Here is a 27,191-nt window from a genome sequence, read left to right as displayed (position 1 = left end):
CTTCTCTCTCCTCTTCCCTCCCCTCCCCTCCCCTCTCTTCATTTCTCTCTCCTTTCCCCAATTTTCTCCTCTCCCCTCTCCTCCCCCTCTCTTTTTCTCCTCTCCTCTCCTCCTCCCCTCTCCTCTTCTCCCCTCCCTTCCCCTCCCCTCTCCTCTCTTCTCCTCTCTCTCTCCCCCTCCCTTCCTCCCTTCCTTCCTTCTGTTTCTCCTGAGTATTCTCTTCTCTAGGCTAAACAACTCCAGTCCCTCATCTGATTCTCATATGGCATTAATTCTGGTTACCATTCTGGAAGCTCTCCCTTCCATCAATGTCTTTTCTAGAATATGATCCCCACAACAGACCCCAACATTGTGGATGAGGAGTGAGAAGACGAGAGTACAGTAAGATGCTCTCCTTCCTCATCCTGGACATCACCTCTCTTTTAAGTAGCCTGAGACCCCATTTGCTTTCTCGGCAGTCACATGACACTGTTGATTCCTAATGAGCTGGCAGTCTAGTTCCTGGTCTTTTCCAAATGAACCTGGTGCCCAGCCATGCCTCCCCATCTTACAGTTGCAAAGGCCCCTCTCTACCTGAGCTCTCTTTCTCCTCCTGTGTTTTCCTTCTGCCTACCTTTGCCCTAACCCCAAAAGACAAAATTAGCACAGAAGTAGGCATATAGGGGGTGCCTCATCAATACTTGGTGCCCGTGTGAAGAAGAGAATAGTGGATGGTGGCAGTGGGCAAAGCACTGGGCCCGGAGTCAGGAAAATGGGAGTTCTAATTCCACCTCCGACATTTACGAGCTATGGGACTCTGGACAAGTCGCTTTGCCTCAGTTGCCTCAATTACAAAATGGGGGCTAATAAGAGTTTTACCCTTGCAGGGTTGTTGTAAGGATCAAATGAGATAATTATTGTAAAAGCTCTTAGCACAATGGCTGCTACCCACATGGTAGATGCTTAATACTTGCTTATTCTCTTCCCCTTTGTCCCATATGGGAATACCATTCTGACTGCTTTGGCATTACAAAGCAGGTTCTGACCCTCACATCTGCACCTCCTTTCCTCCTTCTCCTACTAGGGAAGAAGTTTTGCTGAAGACAGATATCTGAAAGGAGATTTAAATAAACACAAAATTATACCTTGTAGAAGTATTTTTTTAAATGTAGGACAGATATCACTGGGTGTCAGAGTCCACAGGCGGGGATTGATTTTTCGTCCCATCTTCAAATCACACTATAGTTAAAAAAAAAAAACTACCTCAAGACTTTACATGTTTTCATCTTGGTAAATACAAGTTTAAATGTGTTTTAGAAGAAGTTGGGTAATACCAGAGAGTGTGAGAGACAGTGGGGTGCAGGGAAGAGCGTGCTGGACTTGGTGTTAAGGAGATCTGAGTAAGAATCCACAGATACTTCTTAACTGTGTGATCCTTACCTCCCTGGGCTCAGTTTTCCTTTCTGTAAAATGAGAAAGTTGGGCTGGGTGGCCTCCAAGGCCCCTTCCGGCTCTAAACCTATGATCTATAAGGTTTATAATCTTGACATCCTCTCTTCTAGTGGAGAAAATCCTGGATATGCAGCCAAGGTCTTAGCTGTAGAGCTGAAAAGACTTGGAAGTAATTCAGTCCAACTCCCCAAATTTTACAGATGAAGAGACTGAGGCTCAGAGATTCACACAGGAAGTGACATACCAGGTCCCTCTGATTCCAAAACCCAAATGCCGGGAAAAAATGGGCCTAAGGACAGCAACTACCTCTTGGCTGTTGTGAGGATCAAGTGAGGTTATATTTGTAAAGTACTTTTCATGGTGCCTGGCACATAGTAGGGCCTAATAAATGCTTGTGTCCTTTCTTGTCTCTTCCACTGTGCTAAATAATAGGACCTGGGTGCAGATCTCAGCTTGACTATGATGTTACCTTGGGCAATGATTCCATCTCTCAGTGCCTTAGTTTCTTTTCCTATAAAATGATGGATTTGGATTGGATGATTTCTGATTTCCCTTTGAACTCTAAATCAATGACCCTGGGACTTCTTATCTGATGTGATATGGCAGTGAAGAAAACTAATGAGAACTTGGATTGCATTATTAAATAAGATGATATTTGTAAAAACTCTTAGCACACTGCCTGGCACATAGTAGGTGCTGTATAAACGCTTGTTTCCTTCCCCTTCCCCCTCCATTAAGAGAAGCACAGCTTCAGGGAACGTGGGGGTGAGCAGACCTTCTGTACTCCATTCTGATTGCTTCACACCTGGAGCGCTGTGTTCAGTTCAGAGTTTCACAGTTTGGGGAGAACATTGAGTCCTGAGGAGGGTAGCTAGGATAGTTAGTTGAGTTCAGGCCATTTGAGGATGGGATGAAGGTACTAGAGCAGAAAACACTTGGGAGGGGAATGATGCTGTCTTCCAGTATTGAAAGGACTGCCCTGTGGCAGAGGGATAGAATTAGGCAGAATTAGGAGCAATGAGTAGAAGTTACAAAAACACAAAATTAGGCTTGAGGTCAAGGAATAGTCCCTAAGCTGCTTCAAAATGGACAAAAAAAAAAGGACGAAAAGGCAGCCACCTTGGGGAGGTGGTGGAGGTCTTCAAGCCAAGTGGCTAGCCACTTATTGGATATGATGGAAAGGGGATTCCTCTTTGGTCCATGTTGGATCAGATGATCTCCAGGTTCCTTCTAACTCTGACATCTTTTCATCCAGCCTTGGCACTTGCCATTGGGAGAAAGAAGAACGCATTTCCTTTTATTGAATTTTACACCTGAGACCTTGGTTCACTGTCATCTCTTCATTGATAAATCCCATTTGGGTCCCCATCCTCATTTAATTTTAATTATGGAAGATTCCTCAATGCCTCAGTTGGCAGAAACCATATGTTTACATAACATATAGGAGTAATGAAAAGTAAGCGTAAATGTCGAAGTGATAAAATATTAACAGGCCATTTGCAGGGGCGGACTGATTGGCAGTGTGTGTCTGATGCTGTCCTGACCTCTTATGGTTCTGATGGTGGAATTACTAAGGCTGATAATGATGTTTCTCTGGATTGGGGATTGGAGGCCAAGGTTGAGAGAGTTGGTGGTATTCCACTGTCATCTTTTATGGAGGGTGGCTGCCCATGGCTAAGATGCCTTTTGCTTTCCATAAATGTTTGGCCATCACCTTCTGATCAGTATTAACCGAGTTTCTCTCCTTTCAGACCTTTTCAGAGTGGATTTAGAAGGCCTTGAAGAAAGTACTTAAAATTATTCTGCTCTTAATTGCTTAAAGGCTTTCTGGTTTTAATGAGGATTAGCAGGAGGGGTTATATTGGAAATGAGGTCTCTTGGAGCTGAATAGAGCTCTTCAGTGGCTCTCTGTGTGATCTTGGGAAACTTTCTTCACTGGCTCCTTACTGTTTCCTGACAGCAAAGTTAAGGTTTTTTTTTTCTGGCATTCAAGGCCTCCCACAGTCTGGTGCCAGCTTACCTTTCTAGACTCCTCTCATACTACCATATTCCAGCCAGCTCTTTTCCTCATGCCTGAAATGTTCTTCCTCATCTTCACCAAATTATTTCTTGCCCAGCCTTTGAAACACATCTTCAATGGCATGGCTTCTTCCATAAGCCTTCTCTGTTTCCCCGGATGGCAACCACCTTCCCTTTCACAGCTCCCATAGTACCTTGTTTCTTCTGAAACCCACTCCTGCTTTGCTAAATCAGAGGAAGTGGGCACAAATCCCAGTTTTGTTACATGTTTCCTGTGTGACCTTGGGCAGTTGCTTCATCTTATCTTCCTGGGTCTCGGTTTCTTCTTCTGACGAATGAGGGGGCTGAACTAAATCATCTTTAATATTCCTGTTCCTGTTCCTCTTGAGGTCACCACTATCCTCTCAGTCATATCTCCCCTCTATACCACTGCCAAAATCATATTCCTAAAGCACAGACCTGAACACACAACTCAATTGCTGGTTCCCAGTTACCTCCAAGATCAAAAAGAAACCGGCATTTAAAGTGCTTCCCAACCTGGCTCTGGCCTACGTTTTCAGGCTTCTTACACATGATTTACTTTTTTGCTAAGAATTCTCAATCTTGTTTTATTAAAACTTGTTTCATTAAATATTTTGGTAACTATTTCATTATGATTGATTTCCTTTATAATTCCACACATTTTATTTTATATTTTTAAAAACATGATTCTGAGAAAGGGTTTGTAGGTTTCATCAGCCTGCCAAAGGGGTTCAGGGTACAAGAAAGGTTAGGAACCCCTATTTTACATACTGTTACATTCAAGAGAATATAAGCTCTTTGAGGGCAGGGACTGTTTCATTATTGTCTTTGTGCCCAACACTCCTAGCACAGTATTTGAGACATAGTAGGTGCTTAATAATAAATCCTTATTGATTGATTTTCAATCGTTAATGCATTTATCATGTAATAGTGGATATTATTATGAGAAAGTGTGGGGGCAGCTAGGTGGCAAAGTGGATGCAGCACCAGCCCTGAAGTCAGGAGGACCTGAGTTCAAATCCGGCCTCAGACTAAACACTTGACACTTATTAGCTGTGTGACCCTGGGCAAGTCATTTAACCCCAATTGCCTTTAGAAAAAAAAAAGTATGGTGAAGTCTATAGAGATCTGGCCTCAAAGCCAGGAAGAGCTGGGTTTAAATATCACCCGTGACATATAATGGCTTGTTCAGTGTGACACTGGACAAGTCGCTTGGCCTTTTGGTACTCTAGTTAACATTCTGAGAATATACGTTGAAGAGAAGGTTTCAACTTGCCTTGTCAGAGAGAACTCTTCCATTAGGGACTTTCTTATTCCAGGGCAATCCTAGGTTCAGTCCCTTTCTGCACTGTGTATTATAGTTATCTGTGTTTTTTTTTTAAAATTATCCTACTAGAGTCTAAGCTCCCTGAAGGCAGGAATTCTATCTTATCTAAACTTTGTATCTTCCCTCTGTACTGTGTACATAGTAGATGCCTAGTATATGCTGTGTGCATAGTTGTTGTTGAATCATTCAGTTGTGTTTGACTCTTTGTGACGCTGTGGACCATACTGTCCATGGGGCTTCCTTGGCAAAGATACTGGAGTGTTTTGTCATTTCCTCCTTCAATGTACATAGAAGATGCTTAATAAATATTTGTTTTTGTTAAGCCTTTGAAGATGTAGTGATGTTCCAAGCTTCTCTATGTTTAATGAGGGTTAGAAGGGAGGGCAAAATGTCTACAGGATGGAGCTGGGGATGGATTGCATTAAACAAATTGAGTGGGTAGTCACAGGATGGTCCCAGTTTATGCTGGGAAGATAAAGAAGAATACTTATCAAACTAAACTTTGAAATTGTTTTTTCATTTCTTTCTTTTGGTTGTATAGTGATGGAGAGCCGGGGAATCATGGACAGTCTCCAGAGATTTTCCTCATTGCCTGCCTATCTCCCCATGAGCTACCATATCTGCAATGCTGAGGTCTCCTTCTTTCTGAAAGAGGCCAACCAGGACCTCATGAAGAACTCCAGTCTGCAGTCCAGGGTGGAGTCCTTCTTCATCTATCGAGCCAAGGAGCCCCCCATCGTGAATGCCAGTTATGGCCCCTTTTCTGTGGAGCAGGTGATCCCCCGAGACTTCCTGCTGACCTTGGCACCCTTTGGCCACTCGGAGAAATTTACTTTTAATTGGAAACTAAAATCACACATCCTCGACAGCTCCATCTATTCTAACAGACCTAAAGTGCAGACATTGTTTTATGTCACAGGAATGGACTGGGAGGAGAACAACCCAGTGGAAGACTTGCCATGTGTGAAGATGTTTGCCATTCTAGAGGCTAGGGAGGTGGTGGCCAGCTGTAGGCTGCAGGGGGACCTGGGGCTTTGTGTTGCAGAGCTCGAGCTGTTACCCGATTGGTTTGACCCTGTCTCAGTCCTGGATCCTGAGGCAGAGGCTGAGGCTGAATCAGCAGCAGGAGGCACCCCTGTGGAACTGTTTTACAAACTGTGCTCTGCTGATGAGTGGGGCAAGTGTTCTCCAGAGGATGGCAAGTGGGAGAACAATATCCATTCAGGACAAGAGAATGCTCATAAAGGGTTTTCCCCTATGGAGAGGATTGGCAGCATAGTAGTCTACCCAACTCAGGACCAGATGAAGCGGTCCCTAGTGAGGCTAGATGACAACCTTGTGATCTCTCTGCCACTCAACCCTGTCCGGGAAGGGGACACTGTCACCTTCTTTGTGTCCCTGGCTGGTGACTCTACTGCAAACCACTTTACTCTCAGGTAAGAAGCTTGGCCCGGTTGGGCAGTATAGAAATCAATTCTTAATTATCAGGCAGATACTTATCAGACACTGACTTCTGTGCCCATCCTCTGTACCAGGCACTTTGGGTAGACAAAGGAAATATAACTCATAATTCAGGCTTTCAAGGTGCTGGTAGTCTAGCTGGGGAGATAAGATATGCACATGGGAAACATTTTGAGGATAATCCATGGCACTAAAGTGTATGTTACCACAGTAGATAAGTTTTACAAGGAGGAGGGATCACTGTGGGTTAGAGCAGGCAAAGATGACTTTATGATAAGCCTTGAAGAATGGGAAAGATTTGGAATTTAAAGCTCTTCATTACCTTCCTTTCATAAGACTCCTCTTCACTCACCTTCTATTCCAATCAAACTGGTCCATTAGGTGTTCCCTACATGTGACCTTCCATCCCCTGTGTGCATACTTTTATGCTGCTGTCCTTGGTACCTGGAATGTACTCCCTTCTTACTCTGTCTCAGAAGCCTATTGCTTCCTTCAAAAAACAGCTCTTGGCTACCATTTTCTACATCAGCCTTTTCTTTATTCCTATTCCCCCCTCTCCTCTCCCAGTTTTTTTTTTTAGTATTCTTTCTCTCTTTCAATTACTTAGTATTATTTTGTTTTTGCTTCTTTGTATACGTGTTCTATCAATCTCCCCAGTGGAATGCAGGCTTCTAGAGGGGAGGGATCATTGATATTGGCTGGGTATCCTCAGCACTCAACATACTGTTTTGCATATAGCAATTGCTTAATAAATATTCATCAGGTTGACTTGAATCAATTTTGACTAGAGAAGCAGGAAGGCTATTGCAGACCACAGGAACATCCTGAACTGAGGAACAGAAGTTAGAATATGCAAGATGTCTTCGTTACTTAGCGCGGAGCCTTGCATATATTAGGTGCACTATCCATTTTTAGTTGGTTGAATTGATCACGAAGGAGATTGGTTTGACTGGAGTGGAGGAAACATGCTGCGGAGTAGCTATTTCCACAGTCAGGGAGGTAGGGTAAATGGACTGTGTGAGCAGGAAGGTAGAAGCTGCTGCCTTAGTCCTAACAAGTATTGGTTATGCTGCCTGCAGGAAGCTTCTAACAGGGGGGATGGTCCAGGTTTCTGGGATGATGTTGCTAAAACTAGAAAAGTGATCATATTGATAGGAGAGTAAGAAAGACAAATGGGGCCTTTTTTTCGTGGCAGAGCAGTATAGCTGTGGGGTATCTGGGTGGCTTTTCCTGTGTGTCTACATTTGTGTTTCTCTTTGTTATGTGTCTCCCCAGGGAAAGTCTCCTGCATTGGCTCATGCTATAAAATGCTTGAGGTCTTATGTTCAGAATGTACCAAAGGGCTAGGCAATGATAAGTCTTCCCTTGACACTCCATGCTAGTCCTTTCCTTATCCTTTTGGGCATGCCTGATTACAGGTTGCAAGACCCTGATGGTGATAATGAAAATAATGCTAGCTAACATTTATATAGTACCTACTACATGTCAAGCACTGTGCTAAGTACTTTAATAACATTATCTTGTTTGAGCCTTTTAACAACCCTGGGAGGTCAGTATTATTATTATCCATATTTGACAGACAAAGAAACTGAAGCAAAAGTGACTTGCCCCAGGGCACAGCTAGTGAGTGTTTGAGGTCAGATATGAGGTCGTCCTGACTGCAGGCCCGGTGTTCTAGCCACTGCACCATCCTGAAATACAGTTGCTTTTGGACTCTGACAGTAGTGGAAGCCAAGACTGGAAAGACAGAAAGGGCCCCCAGATTGGGGAGGGCTTTGAATGCAGAGTGAAAGGAGCAGACTTTATCTCGTAGGCATTGGGGCGCCATTGATGGTTTTGGAGCAGGGGAGTGACACAGAATCTGAGAATTTTAGAACTGGAAGGGAATTTTAATACTGCCTGTGTCCATTTGTTTTGATCGAACTTAAAATTACAGATTCCTGACAACATTTCTCAAGAACACTTTCTGGTCAGACTCTCTCCCCTTTTGGCTAATGGCCAAAGAGGTAGCTCTTCAGTGAGAGATGGGCCCCCTTCTTTTGTGAGTCTCTCTACACCTCAAAGGCTGCTGTAACAGGATTTATGTCTGTGCCTTAGAATGCCTTGGCATGCTGCATAGAGTTGAGGGTGGTGAGAGGGATGATGGGGGACTGGGAATCATGGGATAATAGTGGGATTTAGTGCTGGAAGGGCCCTTAGAAGTGCCCTTGTTCAGCCCCTGAGCATTCTGGGGCACAAAGAGGGAACAGTGACTTGCACTAAGCCATTGAGGTAGTAAATATCTGAGCGAGGATTCAAATTCCCCTTCTCTGAAATGAAACCTCATGTTTTGTCCATGGAGAGGGAGGAAAAGAGGGAGAGCTGTGATAGCAGTGAGAGGCTTTCTCCAGAATTCTCTTAACTTTTGTTTTGAGTGTGAAGAGAGTGGTGCCCTCATTGTTACTCATCAATCATCATTCCTGGTACCAGGGCACAGAAGAGTAGGCAGCATGGAACAGTGGAACGTGTGTGGCTCTGGGTCAGAGGACTTGGGTTCAAATCTTGGCACTCCCACTTATAGGTCTGAGACCCTGGGCAAAGTCTTCTTTCTCAGAGCCTCAGTTTCCTCATCTGAAAAATGGGGAGAGGGAGTTTGGATGAGATTGTCTCTGAGGTCCCCTCCTGCTATGAGTCTATGATTCCATCTGTTCCTAGAGTTAGCTTGAAGATATCTTTAGTGAGTTTGTAGAAGATGAGTATGCTTCCTAACACTGTCATTTATTCAGTGACAAAAATCCTTTATTTTAGACACCAGCTCAATAAATATTACACATAAAAGAAGAATAACAGGATAGCAGCTTGTCCTAGAACTGTTTGTCTCTGACTTCCTTTAAGCATAAAAATGAGAACAAAATAATAACAATGACAATAGTAACGCTAATGATTATAGTAATAATAGTAATGCCGATTCTTGTAGAGTAATTTTAGAGTTGCCAAATGTTTTACACGGATTATTTCATTTTTGCTTCTCAGCAACCCTGTGAGGCTGGTGCTATAAATATTATTATCCTTATGTTGTAGGTGAGGAAACTAAGGCTCTGAGAAAAAAATGGCTTGCTCATTGTCACAAAATTAGTGGACATGAGAAGTGGGACTTGTTCATTCATTCATTCAACAAGCATTTATTAAGTGTTTACTGTATACCAGTGCTTTACCAATGAAGTGCTTTAAGTTGCTGCTAGAAGTTGGGGGTGCAAATACAAGCAAAGAGAAAGGCAGTCCCTTCCCTCAAGGTGCTGACATTCTATTACACATAAAATATTACACATAGATGTATATAAAAGGGGAATAAAAGGGGGGAAGAGATAAAGAGGGTAAGAAGTTGGGGAGGGGATTAAGGTACTTGGGGCAGAGTGCTGCAGAGAATAAAGGATGGTTGGTTTGGGGCCCTTCTCCAAAGTAAAGGTTTCTGGAACTTACCAATGGTAGAAGGGATCGGCACTGTCTCCAGTATACCCCATTGCTTTTCCAAAATCAACTAGATCTCTTATTTTTGACAAGTTGGAAACTGAGTCAGGGAAAGGTTTAGTGATTTATCCACAGTCATACCACCTATCAGTGGCAGAACTGGAAAATAGAACCCAGCGCTCTCATGGATTCCAGAATTCCCTTTCCTCCCTAAGATGACACTGTATTTGCTTTAGAAGATTCCAGAGGACAGGAGGACAGCTCCAGGATCTTACCCATCTGATGGACAGGTAGAATATTAGAACTTTAAGGGACCTCTGAGAGCCTCTAGTCCTTCCTGGCTTGGTTAAAAACCCTACCATAGCAGTGCTCACAAATGCCCATCGGAAACTGGATCTGGAGAATGCCCAGAAAAAGTTCTTTGTTTTATTGCTGGTGGAAAGTGTATTGAAGTAAATATTTTTGTCTTGGGAAATCTGTTGTTTCCCACCATAAGTGATTGTCTGTTTTAATGGAAGGGGGTACGCTCAGCTCTTGCTCTGATGAGACACTGCGTCTGAATGCAAGATAGTTGCAGATCCATATTTCTGAGCTTAAGTTGTCTTGAGAGGGAATAGAGATGTGTTCATGTGTCATACTGCTATTTCTGACAGCATGTGTTGGTGTGTTGTGAGATGCCAGTTTGGGGCAGAGACGGCATTTCTTATTTGGGAGCACAGAGTTAGACGCAGGTTAAATATGAACGCCCAAAGAACACTGAGGAGCTAATTGGCTCCTCTGAAGGTGAGACAAAGGGAAGTGTGAAATAGAGGGCGGGAGGAGAGAGAAATCAGCTCAGACTCCTCTGGAGTCTGTCACCTTTTGGAGACAACTTGAAACCTGAACCCCTCCCTGGGAGCTGAGGCAGGGCTGTATGGTAGAGAGAGTGCTACTGTATGTGAAGTCAGGAGACCTGGCTAAGAAGCCCATCTCTCTGCTTTCTTACCTGGATTACCTTGGGCAAATCATTTCCCTGCTTGGGGCCTCAGAATATCCATCTGTAAAATTCTATTTGAATGTAAGAGGACAGAAATAGTTTCATTTTTGTCTTTGTACTCCCAGCAAAATGCCTGGCACATTTTTTGGGGTGTGTGGTGGTGGTGGGAATCGAACCTGTGACTTTGCTTGTGGAAGGAACTCCCAGTAAGGATTCTCTCGGATCAGCATATACTCAGCAACTTAAAGCCTTTGAGAGTGGTTAATGTGGTAACTGTGCTCAGTGCTGGAGATACAAAGTAAGAAGCAAAACAATCTCTGCCCTCAAGGAGCTTACTTATTCTGTGCCCAGCCTGGGGCTAAGTGCTGAGAGGAAAATGGAAGTGGAAGTTACTGGCATAAAGTTGATAAAGAGAATGAGAAGTCAAGCAGTGAAGGTGGCCTCTGAGGTTCTTTCCAATTCTGGGCCTTTCTTTGTGTCCCTATTGCTTAGCACAGTGCTGGACACATACTAAGGGCTGAGGATGCTTGTTTAATTGATTCTAGGAATGTAATGAAGACTGGAGGCTAGATTTATTTACTAGAGTTGATCACATTCTGGGATATCTTCCACTCTACTTAGAATACTAATTAGAATTGCCTCATCATTCAGGAATCACCTGATGTGTTTTGATGATTGTGAGTACATGAAAGATTCGTAATTTATTCATGTTGGGAGCTCTTTGAGGAGGGGGAGCTGTCTCTACAAATGCTGGTCACAACCTCTCTATTACTTAAGTCTTAGGGAATTGTTTGAGAGATGTAGAAGTGACTTGCTCAGGGTCACACAGCTGATGGCAGAGGTAGTATTTGAATCTGGGATCTCTGAGTTTAAGCCTAACGCCTATGTAAGGCTGCCTCAATGATATTAAAATAACTGTCCATAAAATTTAAGAGAGATTTTAAAATAGTTTTAAAATAGTTTTTTTCATGCCAGGTAGTCATAATGTCCAAACTATGTGGAAGGAAAAACTTTCAAAATATAGAGATTTAGAGGAAGAAATCAAAACCATGTACTAACAAGATGAAAATCACACCTGTTGTCTGTCCTGAAGTTCTATTGAGGATCCCCTCAATGAACTACAGAAGATGAAATTATATCTCAGTATTTTTATTCAGGTCCAAAATAGTTATTTTCTGTAGTAGTGTAATTATCCACAGAACACTAACTATAAGAGAGTAATTGCAGGATATTGACTTGTTCCAGGACCATATAGCTAAACTCTTTGAGAATGAGATGAGAATGATGATGATAGTATATAATTAAAGAGCACGTTTTATGAAAGGCAGCGTGAAACTGGAGGGGGGGTGAAGAGAGAGAAAGTGAAAGAGAGAAAGAAAATGAGAAAGAAAGATCAAGAAAGTGAAAGAGAGTAAAGAGAAGGAAAGTAAAAGAGGGAAAGTGAAAGAGAGAAAGAGAAAAAAGGGAGAGAGAGAGAAATGGGAGAAAGAAGAAATTAGTTTATATTCCATCTCTGACACCAGCTGTGTGACTCTGGACAGGTCACTTAAATTGTCAATTTTCTAGGCAACTTTCTAAGACTATAGGTTTCAGAGATGGTGTTGATTTGCATTGGTAGAGGGAGTTTCCTCACTTGGGAGTGCCCTATGACAATGAAGTCACTGGTCCAGTCTTTCATCCTTATATTAGACCAAATACTTTCAATTGCACCCAGGAAGTGTGGCTTAGTGGCTCTAGAACATTGTTCTTGGAGTCGGAAAGACTTGAGTTCAAAGGCCACCTCAGGAACCATGTGACCCTCTGTGCTTTAGGTAACTCTCTAGGATTTATCTCCTAAGTCACAGGAGAGTAACAATGGATATAGATAGAAGGAGCTTCTTTTGAAATCACACCTGGTCCCTATATTTTAATTTGGAGTGTGCCATCTTCCCTTCCCTCCTCCTCTCAGTTTTTCCTTCTCTGTCCCCCTCAGACTTCCACTCTGTCTCCTATTCTCTCTACAATTTGCATGAGTTTCTTATTTTCCTCCAGAAATCCCCTTGTCTTTGCTTCTCTGAAGAGAGACTAACCCCTGAGCCCGTTCTGGTCTACTCCTCTTCTTTATCCCCTCAACCTCTTCTTTAGGACCATTTTTTCCCCTTTTGTCAGGTGGCCTATTTCTACTGTGAGGAGGAAAGGACCTGATTTAACTTCCTAGTCTTGCCTTCACACTGATTCTCTATGATATCTGGTAAATTTATTTTTTCTTTTTTTAAATTTCTGGGCCTCAGTTTCCCCTTCTGTGAAATGAGTGGGTTGAGCCTAAATGATCTCTAAGGTCCCTCCCACCTCTGAAACCCTCTGTTCTAAGGTCCTTCTCTGACATTTTAGCTTCTAAGGTCCCTCCCACCTCTGACATCCTCTGTTCTAAGGGCTCTCCCAGCCCTGACATTCTCTGTTCTGAGGTCCCTCCCAGCTCTGACACACTGCATTCTAAGGGCCCTCCCTGCTCTGACATCCTCTGTTCTAAGGGCTCTCCCAGCTCTGACATCCACTGTTCTAAGGGCTCTCCCTGCTCTGACATCCTCTGTTCTAAGGGCTCTCCCTGCTCTGACATCCTCTGTTCTAAGGTCCCTCCCACCTCTGACATCCTCTGTTCTAAGGGCTCTCCCTGCTCTGACATCCTCTGTTCTAAGGGCTCTCCCAGCTCTGACATCCTCTGTTCTAAGGGCTCTCCCAGCTCTGACATTCTCTGTTCTAAGGGCTCTCCCAGCTCTGACATTCTCTGTTCTAAGGTCCCTCCCACCTCTGACATCCTGTGTTCTAAGAGCCCTTCAACGTTGACATTTCCTGTTCTGAGGCCCCTGCCAGCTCTGACTTTTCTGTTCAAAGACCCATGCCCGCTCTAATCTCTTGCTTCGTTCTCATGTGCTCTATGAGCACGCCTTCCACTCTTCTTGGCGGAGTGTGGCTTCTTCCTCACATCATTTCCCAGTCATTGCCTGCCATATAACCAAGGTACATCCGTGAAGTAAAACAACCCCTCCTCTCTCCAGGGTATATCTCGGGTTTTTTGAATGAGCTGCGGGGATGGTAAGACAGACTACCCAGGTACGTTGTTGGACAGATGGCATTGGGTGCTGTGCTGCCCACTGGGGTTCACGTGAAGCCGATGCATGTCTATTTTTAATGTTGGTTGCCTGTCAATCAAAATGCTTCTAATTGATGGAGACATCTGCTACAGTCCCTGCTGTTCTGACAAATCATGCTGCTTGTTCCTTGAGTTCCTGGAAGATTGACAGTGTCCTGTAATCTGGGCAAGGCATTCCTTGCTTTTGATAGCTAATCAGAACATCAGAGAATCATAGACTTTTACAGAGCGGTAGGTTCTTAGAAATCATCTAGCCCCATCTCCAACCCCGTGCTGGTCTGGACTGTTGATCTCTGCCCTTGGGTCCTGGAGTCTGGAACTAAATGAAACCCATTTGTTACTAGTTTTACAACCACGAGTGAATGGGGTAGTCATTCTGACCCCCTGGGGAAGCTTTTTTCACAGTACAATCTGTAGGATAGATTTTCTTTCCTTACCCACCTTAACCCAATATTCAAAACCACCAGAATTAGAACCTTTTGCAAATATATGGGTATCTTTTTCGAGTTCAAGATAGACATATACCTAGTGAGGATATATGGGGCTCTGCCCCAGGCAGACGACACCCGATGGTTTTTCATCTTTGGGAAGGTCTATTTCCTCCTAGCTATGACTGCCAGCCTTCACCCTTGCCTTGCGGGGATACATCCATTGGGTCACCCCTCTTCCTCTGGGTCCTATGCCATCTTTGGGGATATTTCCACTGGGCTACCTCTTTTTCTCCGGATCCTGTGCCATCTTTCTCTCTGCCCATCTTCCCATCAGCCACCTTGCTACTCAGACCAGAGACCATGCTTTGGAGACTTTAATTCTTTCACTACTAGAGGTCTTGCTTAGGGCCCAGATTTCCTAATTGGTGAGACCCTGAGGGTCCCTCTATACCTAGGCAGGTTCCAAACAAGCTACACTTTACTCCTCAGCCATATTTCTGCCATACTTACTACCTGTGTGTATACCTTCCGCTGTCCTCTACCCTCTTACCTCTGCCATACTTTCCAGTTCTGGAACCATGATTAGTTCTGTCATTATTCTTGGAAAGGATATATCAGTCTTCCTCCCCTATGACCATTCACCATCTTGATAACTTTCCAACCCAAAATACTCTGCTCTGGCCAGTACTCTCTTATTTTTTTTTTTGTCCTGGATCCCTTTGGCAGTCAATGAAGTCTATGGATTGCTTCTCAGAATAATGTTTTTAAATGCATAAAATAAAAGGAAACCAATTATATTGAAATACTTATTAAAAGATAGCATCAAAATATGTTTAAAAATAACTTTACCAACCCCTGTCCTATTGAGAACCCCTATCCTATTAGAATGGAAGCTCCTTGAGGCCATGGACTTTGTTTGCTTTTGTATTTTCATCCTCACTACTTATCACATTGCTGGACACAGTAAATGCTTAGCAACATTCCTTCCTTCCTTCCTTCCTTCCTTCCTTCCTTCCTTCCTTCCTTCCTTCCTTCCTTCCTTCCTTCCTTCCTTCCTTCCTTCCCTGGCCACATTTTCCTCCACCCCTGCTGGGATGAAGGCTGTGATTTCCCCACCCCCCCTCCTGGTGGTCAGATTATCCTTTGCACTACTCCCTACTGTCCTTCAGTGTCACCATTGCCTCTCCGCCTCACATGTTTTTTTTTTTTTTGTGAAACAATTGGGGTTAAGTGACTTGCCCAGGGTCACACAGCTAGTAAGTGTCAAGTGTCTGATCTGAGACTGGATTTGAACTCAAGTCCTTCTCACTCCAGGGCTGATGCTCTATTCACTGTGCCACCTAGCTGCCCTATGGTTTTGTTTTAAGTGAAAGAACTAGTTACAACTTTGGCCTGGAAAGCATACTTTGGAGACTGCAATTTCTTGGCATCAAACTTAGCAACTTGGATTGAGAAACCATGAGAGGAGATGATGTTCAAAGACTGCTCTGGTAGATCAAAACTGACCTTGCCTTTGTGAGAACTTTAATATTAACTTACTTTCTGTCTTTTGGCAAATCACTCAGTCCTCATGGACCTCAGTTTCCTCCTCTTCAAAATGGAGATAATAATCTTTCCTCTGCCTTCCTTCCAGGGCCATTGTGAGGTTCAAAGGACTACATGGGGAAGTGTTTTGCTAAATAAAAAGCCCTGGCTAAGATCCTATTTTTAATTGTTGTTATTTTTAAAAGACAGACTTACTGTGATATTAACCACACACGGGCTACGTTGAAGTTAATCATGTATCAGTTACAAGACAAATGTATTTCTTCAGGGTCTCATGAACAGAGTAGCGTTTAATAAGTTCTTGTAGTGACTTGAATTGAAAAGCTCTTAAAGTATACAATTTCATCTGAGCCTCGTAACAACCCTATATAGTAGGCATTCGCTATTATACCCATTTTGCAGATTGAGGAAATTGCGCAGTCAGTAAGGCAAGCTCTGGTCTTCTGAATTGCAATAGCAACTCTTTTGGGACAGGCCTTAAAGAGATTGTAGGTACACACTTACAACTAGCACTTGTTAAGCACCTACTATGTGTCTACAATACAAAGAATGAAACAATCCCTACTCTCAAGCTTATAACTGCTGTCCTCTAGGCCTGGAATGCCTTTCAAGGCTCAGCCCAAATGCTACCTCCTGAGCAAGTGTCTCAGCTATTAGAGCTCCCCCCACAAAATAACTATTTGTGGTTGTCCACCCATAAGCTTTTTGAGGGCAGGGACTGTTTTTATATCTATGTCCCCAGGGAATAGTATAGCACCTGCCACATAGTAGGTGCTTAGAAAGTGCTTGTTAAATTGAATTGCATTGAAATTCATACCATGTCTGAGCTGGAAGAAAGCTCAAAGACCATCTGGGCCTACTTCCTCACTTTATAGAGAGACTGAGGCCTTAACTGGAAGGTGACCTGTCTAGTTGGAGTCACAAAGTGACAGAGATGAGGTTCAAATTCAACTAAAAATTGCTTTATATATTATCTTGTTTGAGCCTGTGAGGTAAGAGGCCTATTCACCTCTATGGGCCTCAGTTTCCCCTCTGGAAAAGTGTTGGATTAGATGGCTTCTAAGGGCCCTTTTAGCTCTGAATCTATAATTCTTTGCTCTAACCCACCCTCCTCGTTTTATGGGAGGAAACTGAGGTCCAGATGATGGAAATGACTTCTGTGAGGTCATACAAGAAATGATGAATTTAGTGAGATGGGGACTCAGCTTCTTGCATTTCAGTCTAGTGCTTTTCTCCTCATACTACATTGCCCTTCTCCATCTACCGTGACTCTAGACTCCCAGAGCTATGATGTCCCAGGCTTTTAGGGTTGCTTAGATTTTTGAGTCAGTCCCTTTGTCTTCAATAAAGACCACGTCATGGTGTCATTGAAAGAAGTGTGGTTTGGAATCCATGAAGACCTCGAATCTCGCTCTGGCTTCACTATCCACTTTGTGGCCTTGGGTGAGTGCCAAGGGCGGTGCAATGGAGAGAACATTGGATTGGAGTCAGGAAACTCATCCTTTCTACCTGTATGACCTTGAGCAAGTCATTAAATCTCCCTAGACCTAAGTTTGCTCCTCTGTAAAATGAAAGGGTTGGAGGAAATGGCTTCTGAAGAGTCTATAATCTTTTCTGGGCCTCCATTTCCTCCTTTGTTCAATGGCAGTGTTGGACTAGATGGTCTCTGAGCTCCCTTCCAGTTTAAGAGTTGACCCACACACCATCACTGGGCAATGCCCCCCCCCATGTTTCTTTTTTTTTGTTTTGTTACAGAATGGTAGCAGTTACAAAACTAATTGGGTATGCCAAAGGAGAAGCTTCAGAGCCCTCACTGGATATGTGCCTCCAGAGCCCCATTTTCTGGGAGTGGGAAATAATTCTCATCATGAGTACTTGTAGATTTACAAGAAACCAATGGGTAGCCTCCATTTGGGGTTTCTTTCTAATACCCTTTCAGAGAGTTTTATTTGAAATTGGAATTGTGTGCAAAATGGACCTGCTGTAATTGATTTGTGGAGAGCTGGTTCAATTTGCCTCTTCAGTGCTAACAGATGTCCCCTGTGGGTGTACCTTATCAGTAATTTTAAACAGATTCGAAGAGGATGGGCCAATCAGGAGCCCAAGGTACACTGTGTGATCATTTTATCTCAAGTGGGGAGAGGAGCATCATTTCTTGACAGCTTTGTTAGTTCAAATCTCTTGAACTAAGGGGATAGTTCCTATGTATTCCCCATTGTTTGCATTGCTCTTTTAGAAAGACAGATGGGATAGATAGATGATAGAATGGTTATAGATATGAAGAAGGAGATAGAGAGATGATAGATAGACATATGAAAGCTATAGAAAGACAGATAAGTAGAGAGATTGATGAGAAATAATTGGTCTTCCAAAGACTATAATAACAAAGGAAACCTGGATTGATCCAATGTGTGAGTTGCCCAGTGTCACAGAGCTAGGAATGGTGAGTGTCTGAGTATGTATTAGTCATGATGCCTCTTAGTTAAGAGCACCAACAGTGAAATAGGGCAGCTGGGTGGCACAGTGGATAGAGCACTAGGCTTGCAATCAGGAACATGTCTTCATGAGTTCAAATCCAGCCTCAGACACTTGCTAGCTGTGTGACCCAGTTTGCCTCAGTTTCCTCATCTGCCAAATGAGCTGGAGAAGGAAATGGCAAACCATTCCAGTATCTTTGCCAAGAAAACCCCAAATGGGGTCAATAAGAATTGAATGTGACTGAAACAACTGACCAACAACAAAAATGGTTTGAAAATGTATGATTCTTAATGCCTCCCGCCCCCTCCCCTGCCTCTGGCAGTGTTACTAGAGAACTGGAAGATGTCCACACAGGACTGAGGACCCTTTTTTATTTTTCTTTGTTTCGTAGTTGCTGTGGTCCAAGGGAAAACAATTACCAAGTGGCTAGTCTACTAATGCTGAGGCTTCCCATGCATGGATGGCTAGGTCAGTTCGCAGCCAAAAGACCTAGTCTGCCATTAGGGTCATTCAGGAAGTCTTTCTAGTCTGGTGGTAAGTGCCAGGACTTATGCTCTGTTTCCATTACCTTGGAGAACTCAGGGTCACCTCCATGTCACAGTAAGGGACTGGGCTAGGACTGTGTAGAGGAATAATAATAATAATACTTGACATTTATGTATAATAATAGCTAGCATTTTATACTGCTCTAGTGTTTGCAAAATACTTCACAAATGCTATCTTATTTTTTGTGTACAAAAACCCTGGGAGATAGGTGCTATTATTATCACCCCCATTTTACAAATAAGGAAAATGAGGCAGGTAGAGGTTAAATGACTTGTCCACTGTTGCAATCTGGTAAACGTCTGAGGCTAGATTTGAACTCAGGTCTTCCAGACTCCAGGTCCAGTGCTCTATCCACTGAGCTACCTAACTTTAGGCATTTTTGTTTTTTAGGTGATTGGAGTTAAGTGACTTGCCCAGGGTCACACAGCTAATAAGTGTCAAGTGTAACTTTAGGCATTTTATAGATATTATCTCATTTTTATTTTTACAGTGTCTCTGTGAGGTAAGTATGACAGGTTTTTTTTTTTTTCAGATGAAGAAAGTGAGACTGAGAGAGGTGAACTCATTCAGGATTTCATACCTCTGCTCCTTAGAACCCTCAGCTTCCTTCACAGCTTAGTTTGCATTTTAGTCTCTTACACAAGGCTTTCCCCCTCCTCCCAGTTACCAGTGCCGTCCCCTCCAAATTATGTTGCATTTACTTTATATACATTTTCTTATAGGCATACATCTTTTTTCCTCCTAATAGAATGTACGCCTCTAGAGGGCAGGAACTGTTTTGTTTTTGTCTTTAGCTCTATCACTGGGCACAGTGCTTGGCATATAGTAGGCACTGAATAAATACTGGTTGAATTTGAACTGAGTAGAATATTAAGTGTCTAAGGTAGGATTTGAATGCAGGTCAGGGCACCTCTGTATAATTGTGTATAGTTTGAGTTTTCTCTCTGAAAAACAGCCAACACCTTAGTCAAGTCACTTGATTCCAAGCAGATGCTCCCCATCTCCCTCTACCCCCAAGCAGGAAGACAGGAAGCAAACAACTCCAACTTGAACTCCCTGGAAGCAAAATTTCTGACCATTCCAAGATGACTAGATGTGTAATAATGCTTGAGGGACGAGTTCCCGATCCATTTTCCAATTAACCATTTGGCAGTCTTGTGAATAAACCCGATTTCAGTTACCCTTGTCAACTCATGTGCTCAAGAAGTGAAGGATGTGTTCAATATTGCTCTAATTGTGTGTCTAGCAATATACCTGTGGGGTGAAGGATGAAGCCTGCCCTTACATGCATAGCACACAGGTTCCCAGTGAAAGATAATTGAACAGTCAACTCCTTTAGGGGAAAACTTATCTCATTTTATCTTGTTATTGCCTTTTTCTGGGGAGGTGGGATGGGATTTAGATCAATCTAGTTCAATCAAATAAACATTTATTAAGCACCTACTATGTGCTGGGCACTGTGCTAAGTAGGGGTGATACAATTAACTAAAAAAGAGTCACTGCCTTCAAGGAACATATAGTGAAAGGGTGAGATAACACACAAAAGGAGGCAGGAAGGCAGGGATGAGGTGGGACTCCAGAGAATGCCTGGGTATGCCCCTGTGGAGTTGAAACCAGGAAGGACAACAGATATAGAGTGGAGTAAGCTTAGAGTCCAGCTTCTGTGCACGGTAAAGAAAGGCATTGGCAGGACAACAGATATAGAGTGGAGTAAGCTTAGAGTCCAGCTTCTGTGCACTATAAAGGAAGGCACTGGGAGGAGTTGGGTGCTCTAACTTTCAGCCCTCCAGCCCTCCAATCAGAGTGGAGAGGAGGCTAAGGAAGGTGGTGTCAAGCAAGGCTTGAGTCAGCAGCCTGGTGGTGAGAGTAGAAGTGATGAGCTTATCCTGGGCAGGATTTGAAACCAGGAAGGGCAGCAGAAGCAAAGTAGAAGGAGACCTGGGATTTCATGGGTGAAAGGATCTTCTGAGAAAACTTTCTCTACTCAAGCAGATTGGCCTTTGCTCTGCCATTTATAGTCTGAGAGAGCTGCCTGGGTCCCTGAGAAGTTAAGTGACAGCCATTATATGCCAGGGGTAAGGAACTTTTTACCACCTTCGTTCTGAGGCCAGCCACATATCCACCATGCCACCTCCTCTCTTCAAATGTCATTTATTATTGTTATTATGCAACCAAAATCAGAACCAGAATTTGAACCCAGGTCATCCCAACCCTGAAGCTGGGACATTATCCACTCCTGAACTCTGGGTCCTTGTAATCAATAGGTACTTAATATGTGTTTGTTAGTTTAAGCTGATTTTCTCAGCATAGATTACTACTTTGAGACCTCCTCCCACCAACTAGATGAAGCCTTTTGTGGCTTTAGGAGATAAATCCTTGGAGGCAGCCAGGGGTCACAGTGGATAGAGTGCCCAGCCTGGAGTTCAAGTCTATCTCAGACACTTACTAGCTGTGTGACCCTGGGCAAGTCACTTAACCCTGTTGGCCTCAGTTTCCTCATCTATAAAATGAGTTGGAGAAGGAAATGGCAAACCACCCCAGTATGCCAAGAAGACACCAAATGGGGTCATGAAGAACCATAGATGATGGAAATGACCCAACAATAACAACGGCAACAACAGTAAATGCTAAGGAGTTGACTGAGGCAGGAACAGAGGGCAAGTGAAGTCAACAAGCAATTATTAAGGCCTACTATGTGCCACTCACTATGCTAAGCACTGGGGATGCAAAGAAAGGCAAAACCTAGTCCCTGCCCTCAGGGAGCTCACTGTCTAATGGGGGAGAACAGCTGTGTGTCACCTACAGGATAACCAAGACCATTACCTCTGCCAACTAGAGGGATGGAAACACTAATAAGACTCACACTTTTTAATATATGCACTCACACTTAATTAGCCAAAGTGTGCAAACAATACTGTCCTCTAATAAGAAACCACCAGCCTGAGTCTCTAAGGCTTTGATTCCTGACTGGGCAAGGCCCTCTCTCTGCCCAGTTGGAGGCCATGTATCTCCCCTCTGAAGCAGTCCTCTGGCCAAGCTGTGTCCTTCAGCATTGCCCTGAAGTCAACACAAAGAGCAAAGGAGGCTCTCCTAGTGTAGGAACAAGCTCATGGTTAAGGGCTTAGATGGTTTTATATACTCTTAGCTATCGCTGTTTCTAAGTGGTTTACCACATGATTTGTTTGGTGGTTTACTTCAAAATTATCCATAAAGTTGTTTATGACACTTTTTTCCATTTTGGTGGTCTATGTGTTTATCCGTTGTTTAAGAATACATGTGTTATCATGTTTTTTTAAAAAAAAGTTTTCACATGCAACTGGGAAATAAGAAATACAGAAAATGGGGTACAAAAGTCTATCCTGCTCTACAGGAAAATAGAAGGGGAAGGGGATAAGAGAAGGGAGGGGGGAGAGATAGAAGAGAAGGCAGACCAGGGGAAGGGGTATTCAGAATGCATGCCATCTTGGGGTGGAGGGAGGGGTGAGAAATTTGGAACTCAAAAACTTGTGGAAGTGAATATTGAAAACTAAAAATAAATACATTTATATTAAAAAAAATTAAAAAATTAAAAAGTTAAAAAAATTAAAACTTAAAAAAAAAGAATACATGTGTTATTTATTACATCATACTACATAAGTGCTTGGGCAGCTGCGTGGTTCTGTGAATAGACCACTGGGCCCGTAGTCAGGAAGGCTCATCTTCCTGAGTTCAAATCTGGCCTTAGAAACTTAACTAGCTATGTGACCCTGGGGAAGTCACTTCACCCTGTTTGCCTCAGTTTCCTCATCTGTCAAATGAGCTGGAGAAAGAAAGGGGCAAACCACTGCAGTATCTGTGCCAGAAGGAAAACCCCAAATGGGGTCACAAAGAGTCAGGCACAATTGCACACAACTGAACAATAACACATAAATCCTTATCTTATTTTTAAAAACAACTTACACCAAACAGCTCAGTCACAAAATGGAGTCAGTTATGCTAAATTGACATACTTATTCCTATCATCTTTTTAAGACACTAAAACTTATTCTCGCTACACTAGATATCAACAAGCTATTTTTTTTGGTGTGTGTGTTTTTATACAGTCGTTTCCTTCTAAAAAATAAAAAAAAAATTCAACTTTCCTAACGTGCTCCTGGCACATAGGAGGATCATAGTTCTCGAGCTGGATGAGACCTCAGAGGCTATGGAGTCCAATCATCTTATTTTATAGAAGAGGAAACTGAGACCCAGAGAAGCTAAGAAATTTGCACAGGGTCACATAGCTGTTAACTGTGGAAGGTGGAAGTCGAACCCAGGTCTTTGACTTTTGAGCTCAGCTTTATCTACTCTTCCTCATTCCCTCTCTTTCTTCATCAATAGATAGGTTTGTTCATAAGATCATGGGATTACAGTAACAGAGCTGGAAGGGACCTCTGAGGCCATCTAATTCAATTGTTAATTGATTAAAGATTTAAAACCTAGCACACATTAACTTAGTTCAGTTTGCTTATGAATCTGTAATGTGCATGGTACTTGAGGGTAACAGCCTCAAATGAGATAATGCATGTAAAGTGCTTTGTAAACCGCCAAGAGCTATATGAATGTCAGTTTCTATAAAAATATTCTGTAATTTACTAGCTGTGACTCACTCTCTGTTTCTACCAAATTGTCCCTGACCTCAACGTTCCATCTGTATCGTCCCTAAATTTAGAATCCCTTCCCTTCTCCTCTTTGTCTTCTAGAATCCTTTTCCTGTTCCATAATTCTGCTCAGGGGCCACCTCCCCAGGGATGCTTTCCAGGACTCCCCTAGATCCCTCCTTCCCTCAATCCATCAATCAATGAGCATTTATTAAGCACCTTCTGTTTACCAGGCACTGTGCTGAGAGCTGAGGATACAAATACAAGCAAAAACACTCCCTGTCCTCAAAGAACTTATGTTCTGTTGTGGGGAGAAAACATTTATATAATTTGATATGTACAATATACATAGAGAGTAGATGGGAGGTAACCTTTGAGAGGAAGTCGGTGGGGAGAGGGGCACTGGAAAAGGTCTCTTGTAGAAGGTGGCAATTGAATTAAGTCTTGAAGGAAGCTAGAGAAGCTAAGAAGTGGTGGTTGAGAGGGAGAATTTCAGACCTGGGATACCCCAAGACTTACAAATTACCGAGAAGGTACCAACCTGCATTGACAGAGGCAGCTGACTCATTCAGGAATTTCTGACGTCAATAAAATTGCAGGGTGGTCCTTCTTCCCATCCGTTTTACAGGTGAGGAAAATAAGCCTCAGAAAGATTTAAGTGGTTTTGAGGGAGGGAGTCTTAATATGTCTTAAATGTATATTTACATGTAACAATCTTCCCTCCCCAAATAAAATGTAATCTCCTTGAGGAGGAACTATGTCATTTAAAATTTTTCCTATTTGCAGCATTTAAAACAATGTTTTGCTCATTTTAGACACTTCTTACGTGTTTGATCAAGAAACGAATTTGGCCTTTTCCAAAGCCATTCTTGTTTTGTTCCTGCTTCTTTGTCATTAATAGATTTTGGTGTGATGTTCTCCCCAGACATCATTAGGCTGGTGGTTCCAAAGAGAAGTCTCCGGTAATAATTTGTTTTTCTAGGATACTACAGTTCAAGGGCTGGTCACTGGGGAACCTGGCTTTAGGAACTGCCCATTATAGGGAGTATCTCTATCCAGAATGGAATTTGGCTTTAAGAACCAGAGACTGGGTGTCTACAGGGAGTTCTCAGCACCATGGAGAGGGCCAGGGCTGTGGAACTGTGCCCTGTGGATGGATGGCTTCTTGCTTCCTGCAGCATTTCCCTCCTGATGCCTTTCCCTGATTCCAAGATGCTTTAGATGCCTGGGCTTTCCCACTGCCCCAGAGACAACTGGCAGTTGTCCGGGCTTGGAATTCCTGTGAGCCCTTCCGTAGTATGGGCATGAGCAGGCCTGGGTTTGCTTCAAAGTGTGGGTTTTTCCTTGCCTGGAAACACCATGTAGATGGTTTCTGTGTCACTGGGTAACTTGGTATTCTTTCATGTCTCTAGCATTTCTTTTTTCACCAGTTACTGAGAGCTGGAAGCAGCAGATAAAGGCCTTGGTGGAGGTGGTGGGAAGAAGGAGTGAGTTTTACAGTTCTGGAGCTGGAGGAAGCTCAGGGATCATCTCATCAAACTCCGTATTTTCCAATGAAGAATACTGTGGCCAGTGGAGGTTAAGTGACTTGCCCAAAGGCACACAGGATCATAGTATCATAGCTCTAGAGCTTGGAGAGACCTTAGGGGCCATCAACTCCTTATTCTACAAAAAAGGTAACTGAGGAAAAGAAGATTAAGTGACTTGCCCAGGATCATGCCTATAGCAAGTTGTGAAGTTGAGACTTGATTCCAAGAGTAGCTCTCTAGCCATTACACCACACTGCCTTTAATCAATGAGTAATAATAGCAACAACAATAATAATTATAATAATAAAATGACCTTTTTTTTTTCTCAAGTGGTACAGCTTCCATTAAAACCCAGGTTTTTCTGATGCTGTCTCATGTTCTTTCCACTGCTTGTGGGAGTCCTGTCCTGCCAGGTCTTTCTAGTGATGTCTTTGATATCTTTACTCCTTTTTTCCATCTTTTCCCTTGTCATCATCCCAGTTCATTATCACCTCCCAACTGGTGTCCATCCCAGCCCAAGGCTCTTCTTTCTTCACTCCAGCCTTCTAGGTAATTGACTTGTATGGATCAGGGAGCTCAGCAGAGATAGCCATGGGGGGGGGGCGGTATTGGAAATAGCACTAATTTTGTAGTCAGGAGACCTGGGTTTGAATGGTGCTCTGATACAGAATTGGCTGCATGGTAATGGGGGTGAGAGGGGCAGTGTAGCAGTTATAAATGTAAGGTCTCAGGACCTGAGTTCAAATTTCAGCTCTGATGCATACCAGCTTGGGTTGTTGGGTAGATCACTTAATCTCTCTGGGCCTCAGCTTCTTCATTTGCAAAACGAATGAGTTGGACTAGATGATGTATTGTCGCTGTTGTTGAGTCCCTTCAATCGTGTCTGACTCTCCGTGACCCTATTTGGGGTTTTCTTGGCAGAGATTCTGGACTGGTTTGTCATTTTTTTCTCTAGCTCATTTTACAGATGAGAAAACTGAGGCAAATAGGTTAAGTGACTTGCCCAGGATCACACAGTTAGTAAGTGAAAGGGGCTGGATTTGAAATCAGGGCTTCCTGAATCCATGCCCGGCATTCTATCTACTTTGCCACCTAGCTGCCCCTAGATCAGGGGTGGGGAACCTGCAGCCTTAAGGCCACATGTGGCCTTCTAGGTCCTTGGTTGTGGCCTTTTGACCGAGTCCAAGTTTTACAAAACAAATCCTTTTATTATTTATTCATTCTGTGAAGTTTGGATTCAGTCAAAGGGTCTCACTTGAGGACCTAGAGGGCCACATGTGGCCTTGAGGCTGCAGGTTCCCCACCCCCACCCTAGATAATAATAGTCAATAGTCAATAAGCATTTATTAAATACCTACTATGTGTCAGGCACTATGCTAAGCACTGGGGATACAAAGAAAGGCAAATGACAGTCCCTGGACTCAAGGAACTCACCATGTAATGGAGGAGACAACACATAAAGGAAGCTGAAAAGTAGGGAAGGGAGGTGGGCATAACAACAACAACAACAATAATAGTAGCTACCAGCATTTATATAATCCTTTAAGTTCTGCACAGTGCTTTATGAATATCATCTCATTTTATCCTCCAACCACTTTGGGAGGTAGGTGCTATCATTATTCCCATTTTACAGCTGAGAAAACTGAGGCAGATAAAGGGTAAAGGACTTGCTTAGGGTCACACAGCTAGTAGGAATCTGAGACAGGATTGGAACCGAAGTCTTCCTGAATCCAGGTTTCACTATCTCCTGGGCCACTTAGCTGTCTCTAGATAGCACCTAAGGTTCCTTCCAGCTCTACATCTGTGGCCTTGTGAACCTTGGGAGGGACAGCATGGATAGAGAGCTGAACTTGGAGTCAGGAAGGTTCGAATTCAAGTCCTTCCTCATACACAATGACCCTGGAGAAGTCATTATACTCCTCAGTGCCTCACACAACTGTCTTGCCATAAATCGCAGAGGGATCACTGCCAGCATTAGTCTAAGGGATTTTTTTCGCCAGGAAACTCCCAAACTGAGGAAATGAGAGGCCTGAGTGAGAAAGAAAACTAAGCCTCCCTCATGCTTGAAGTATGCAAAGCATTTTACATAGTATCCTCATTTAAGCCTCGTGATTACCTGGGTGATCTCTAGGCTGCATGTCAAAGGATCACAAATCTGTAGAGTTGGGATGGACTTGGAATGCTGTTGGCCCTTGGTATTTTATAAATGAGAACCTGACTCTTACAGAAAT

At 43.2% G+C, this 27,191-nt stretch overlaps 1 protein-coding gene across 1 annotated transcript in view; it reads left to right on the top strand.

Moving 5' to 3' along the window:
* TMEM132B (transmembrane protein 132B) overlaps positions 1-27,191 on the top strand; it is a 654,144-nt gene that overhangs the window by 175,208 nt on the left and 451,745 nt on the right. Inside the window, exon 2 of the mRNA XM_021004363.2 lies at positions 5,340-6,234. Coding sequence (XP_020860022.1) covers positions 5,340-6,234 — 895 coding nt within the window. The remainder of the gene's footprint in view (positions 1-5,339; positions 6,235-27,191) is intronic.

Source organism: Phascolarctos cinereus, unplaced genomic scaffold (genome assembly GCF_003287225.1).
Source record: "Phascolarctos cinereus isolate Bilbo 61053 unplaced genomic scaffold, phaCin_HiC Scaffold_4;HRSCAF=312, whole genome shotgun sequence".
NCBI lineage: Eukaryota > Metazoa > Chordata > Mammalia > Diprotodontia > Phascolarctidae > Phascolarctos > Phascolarctos cinereus.
The sequence above is the reverse complement of the archived record's forward strand: the minus strand, read 5'-3'. Positions and strand labels throughout refer to the sequence as shown.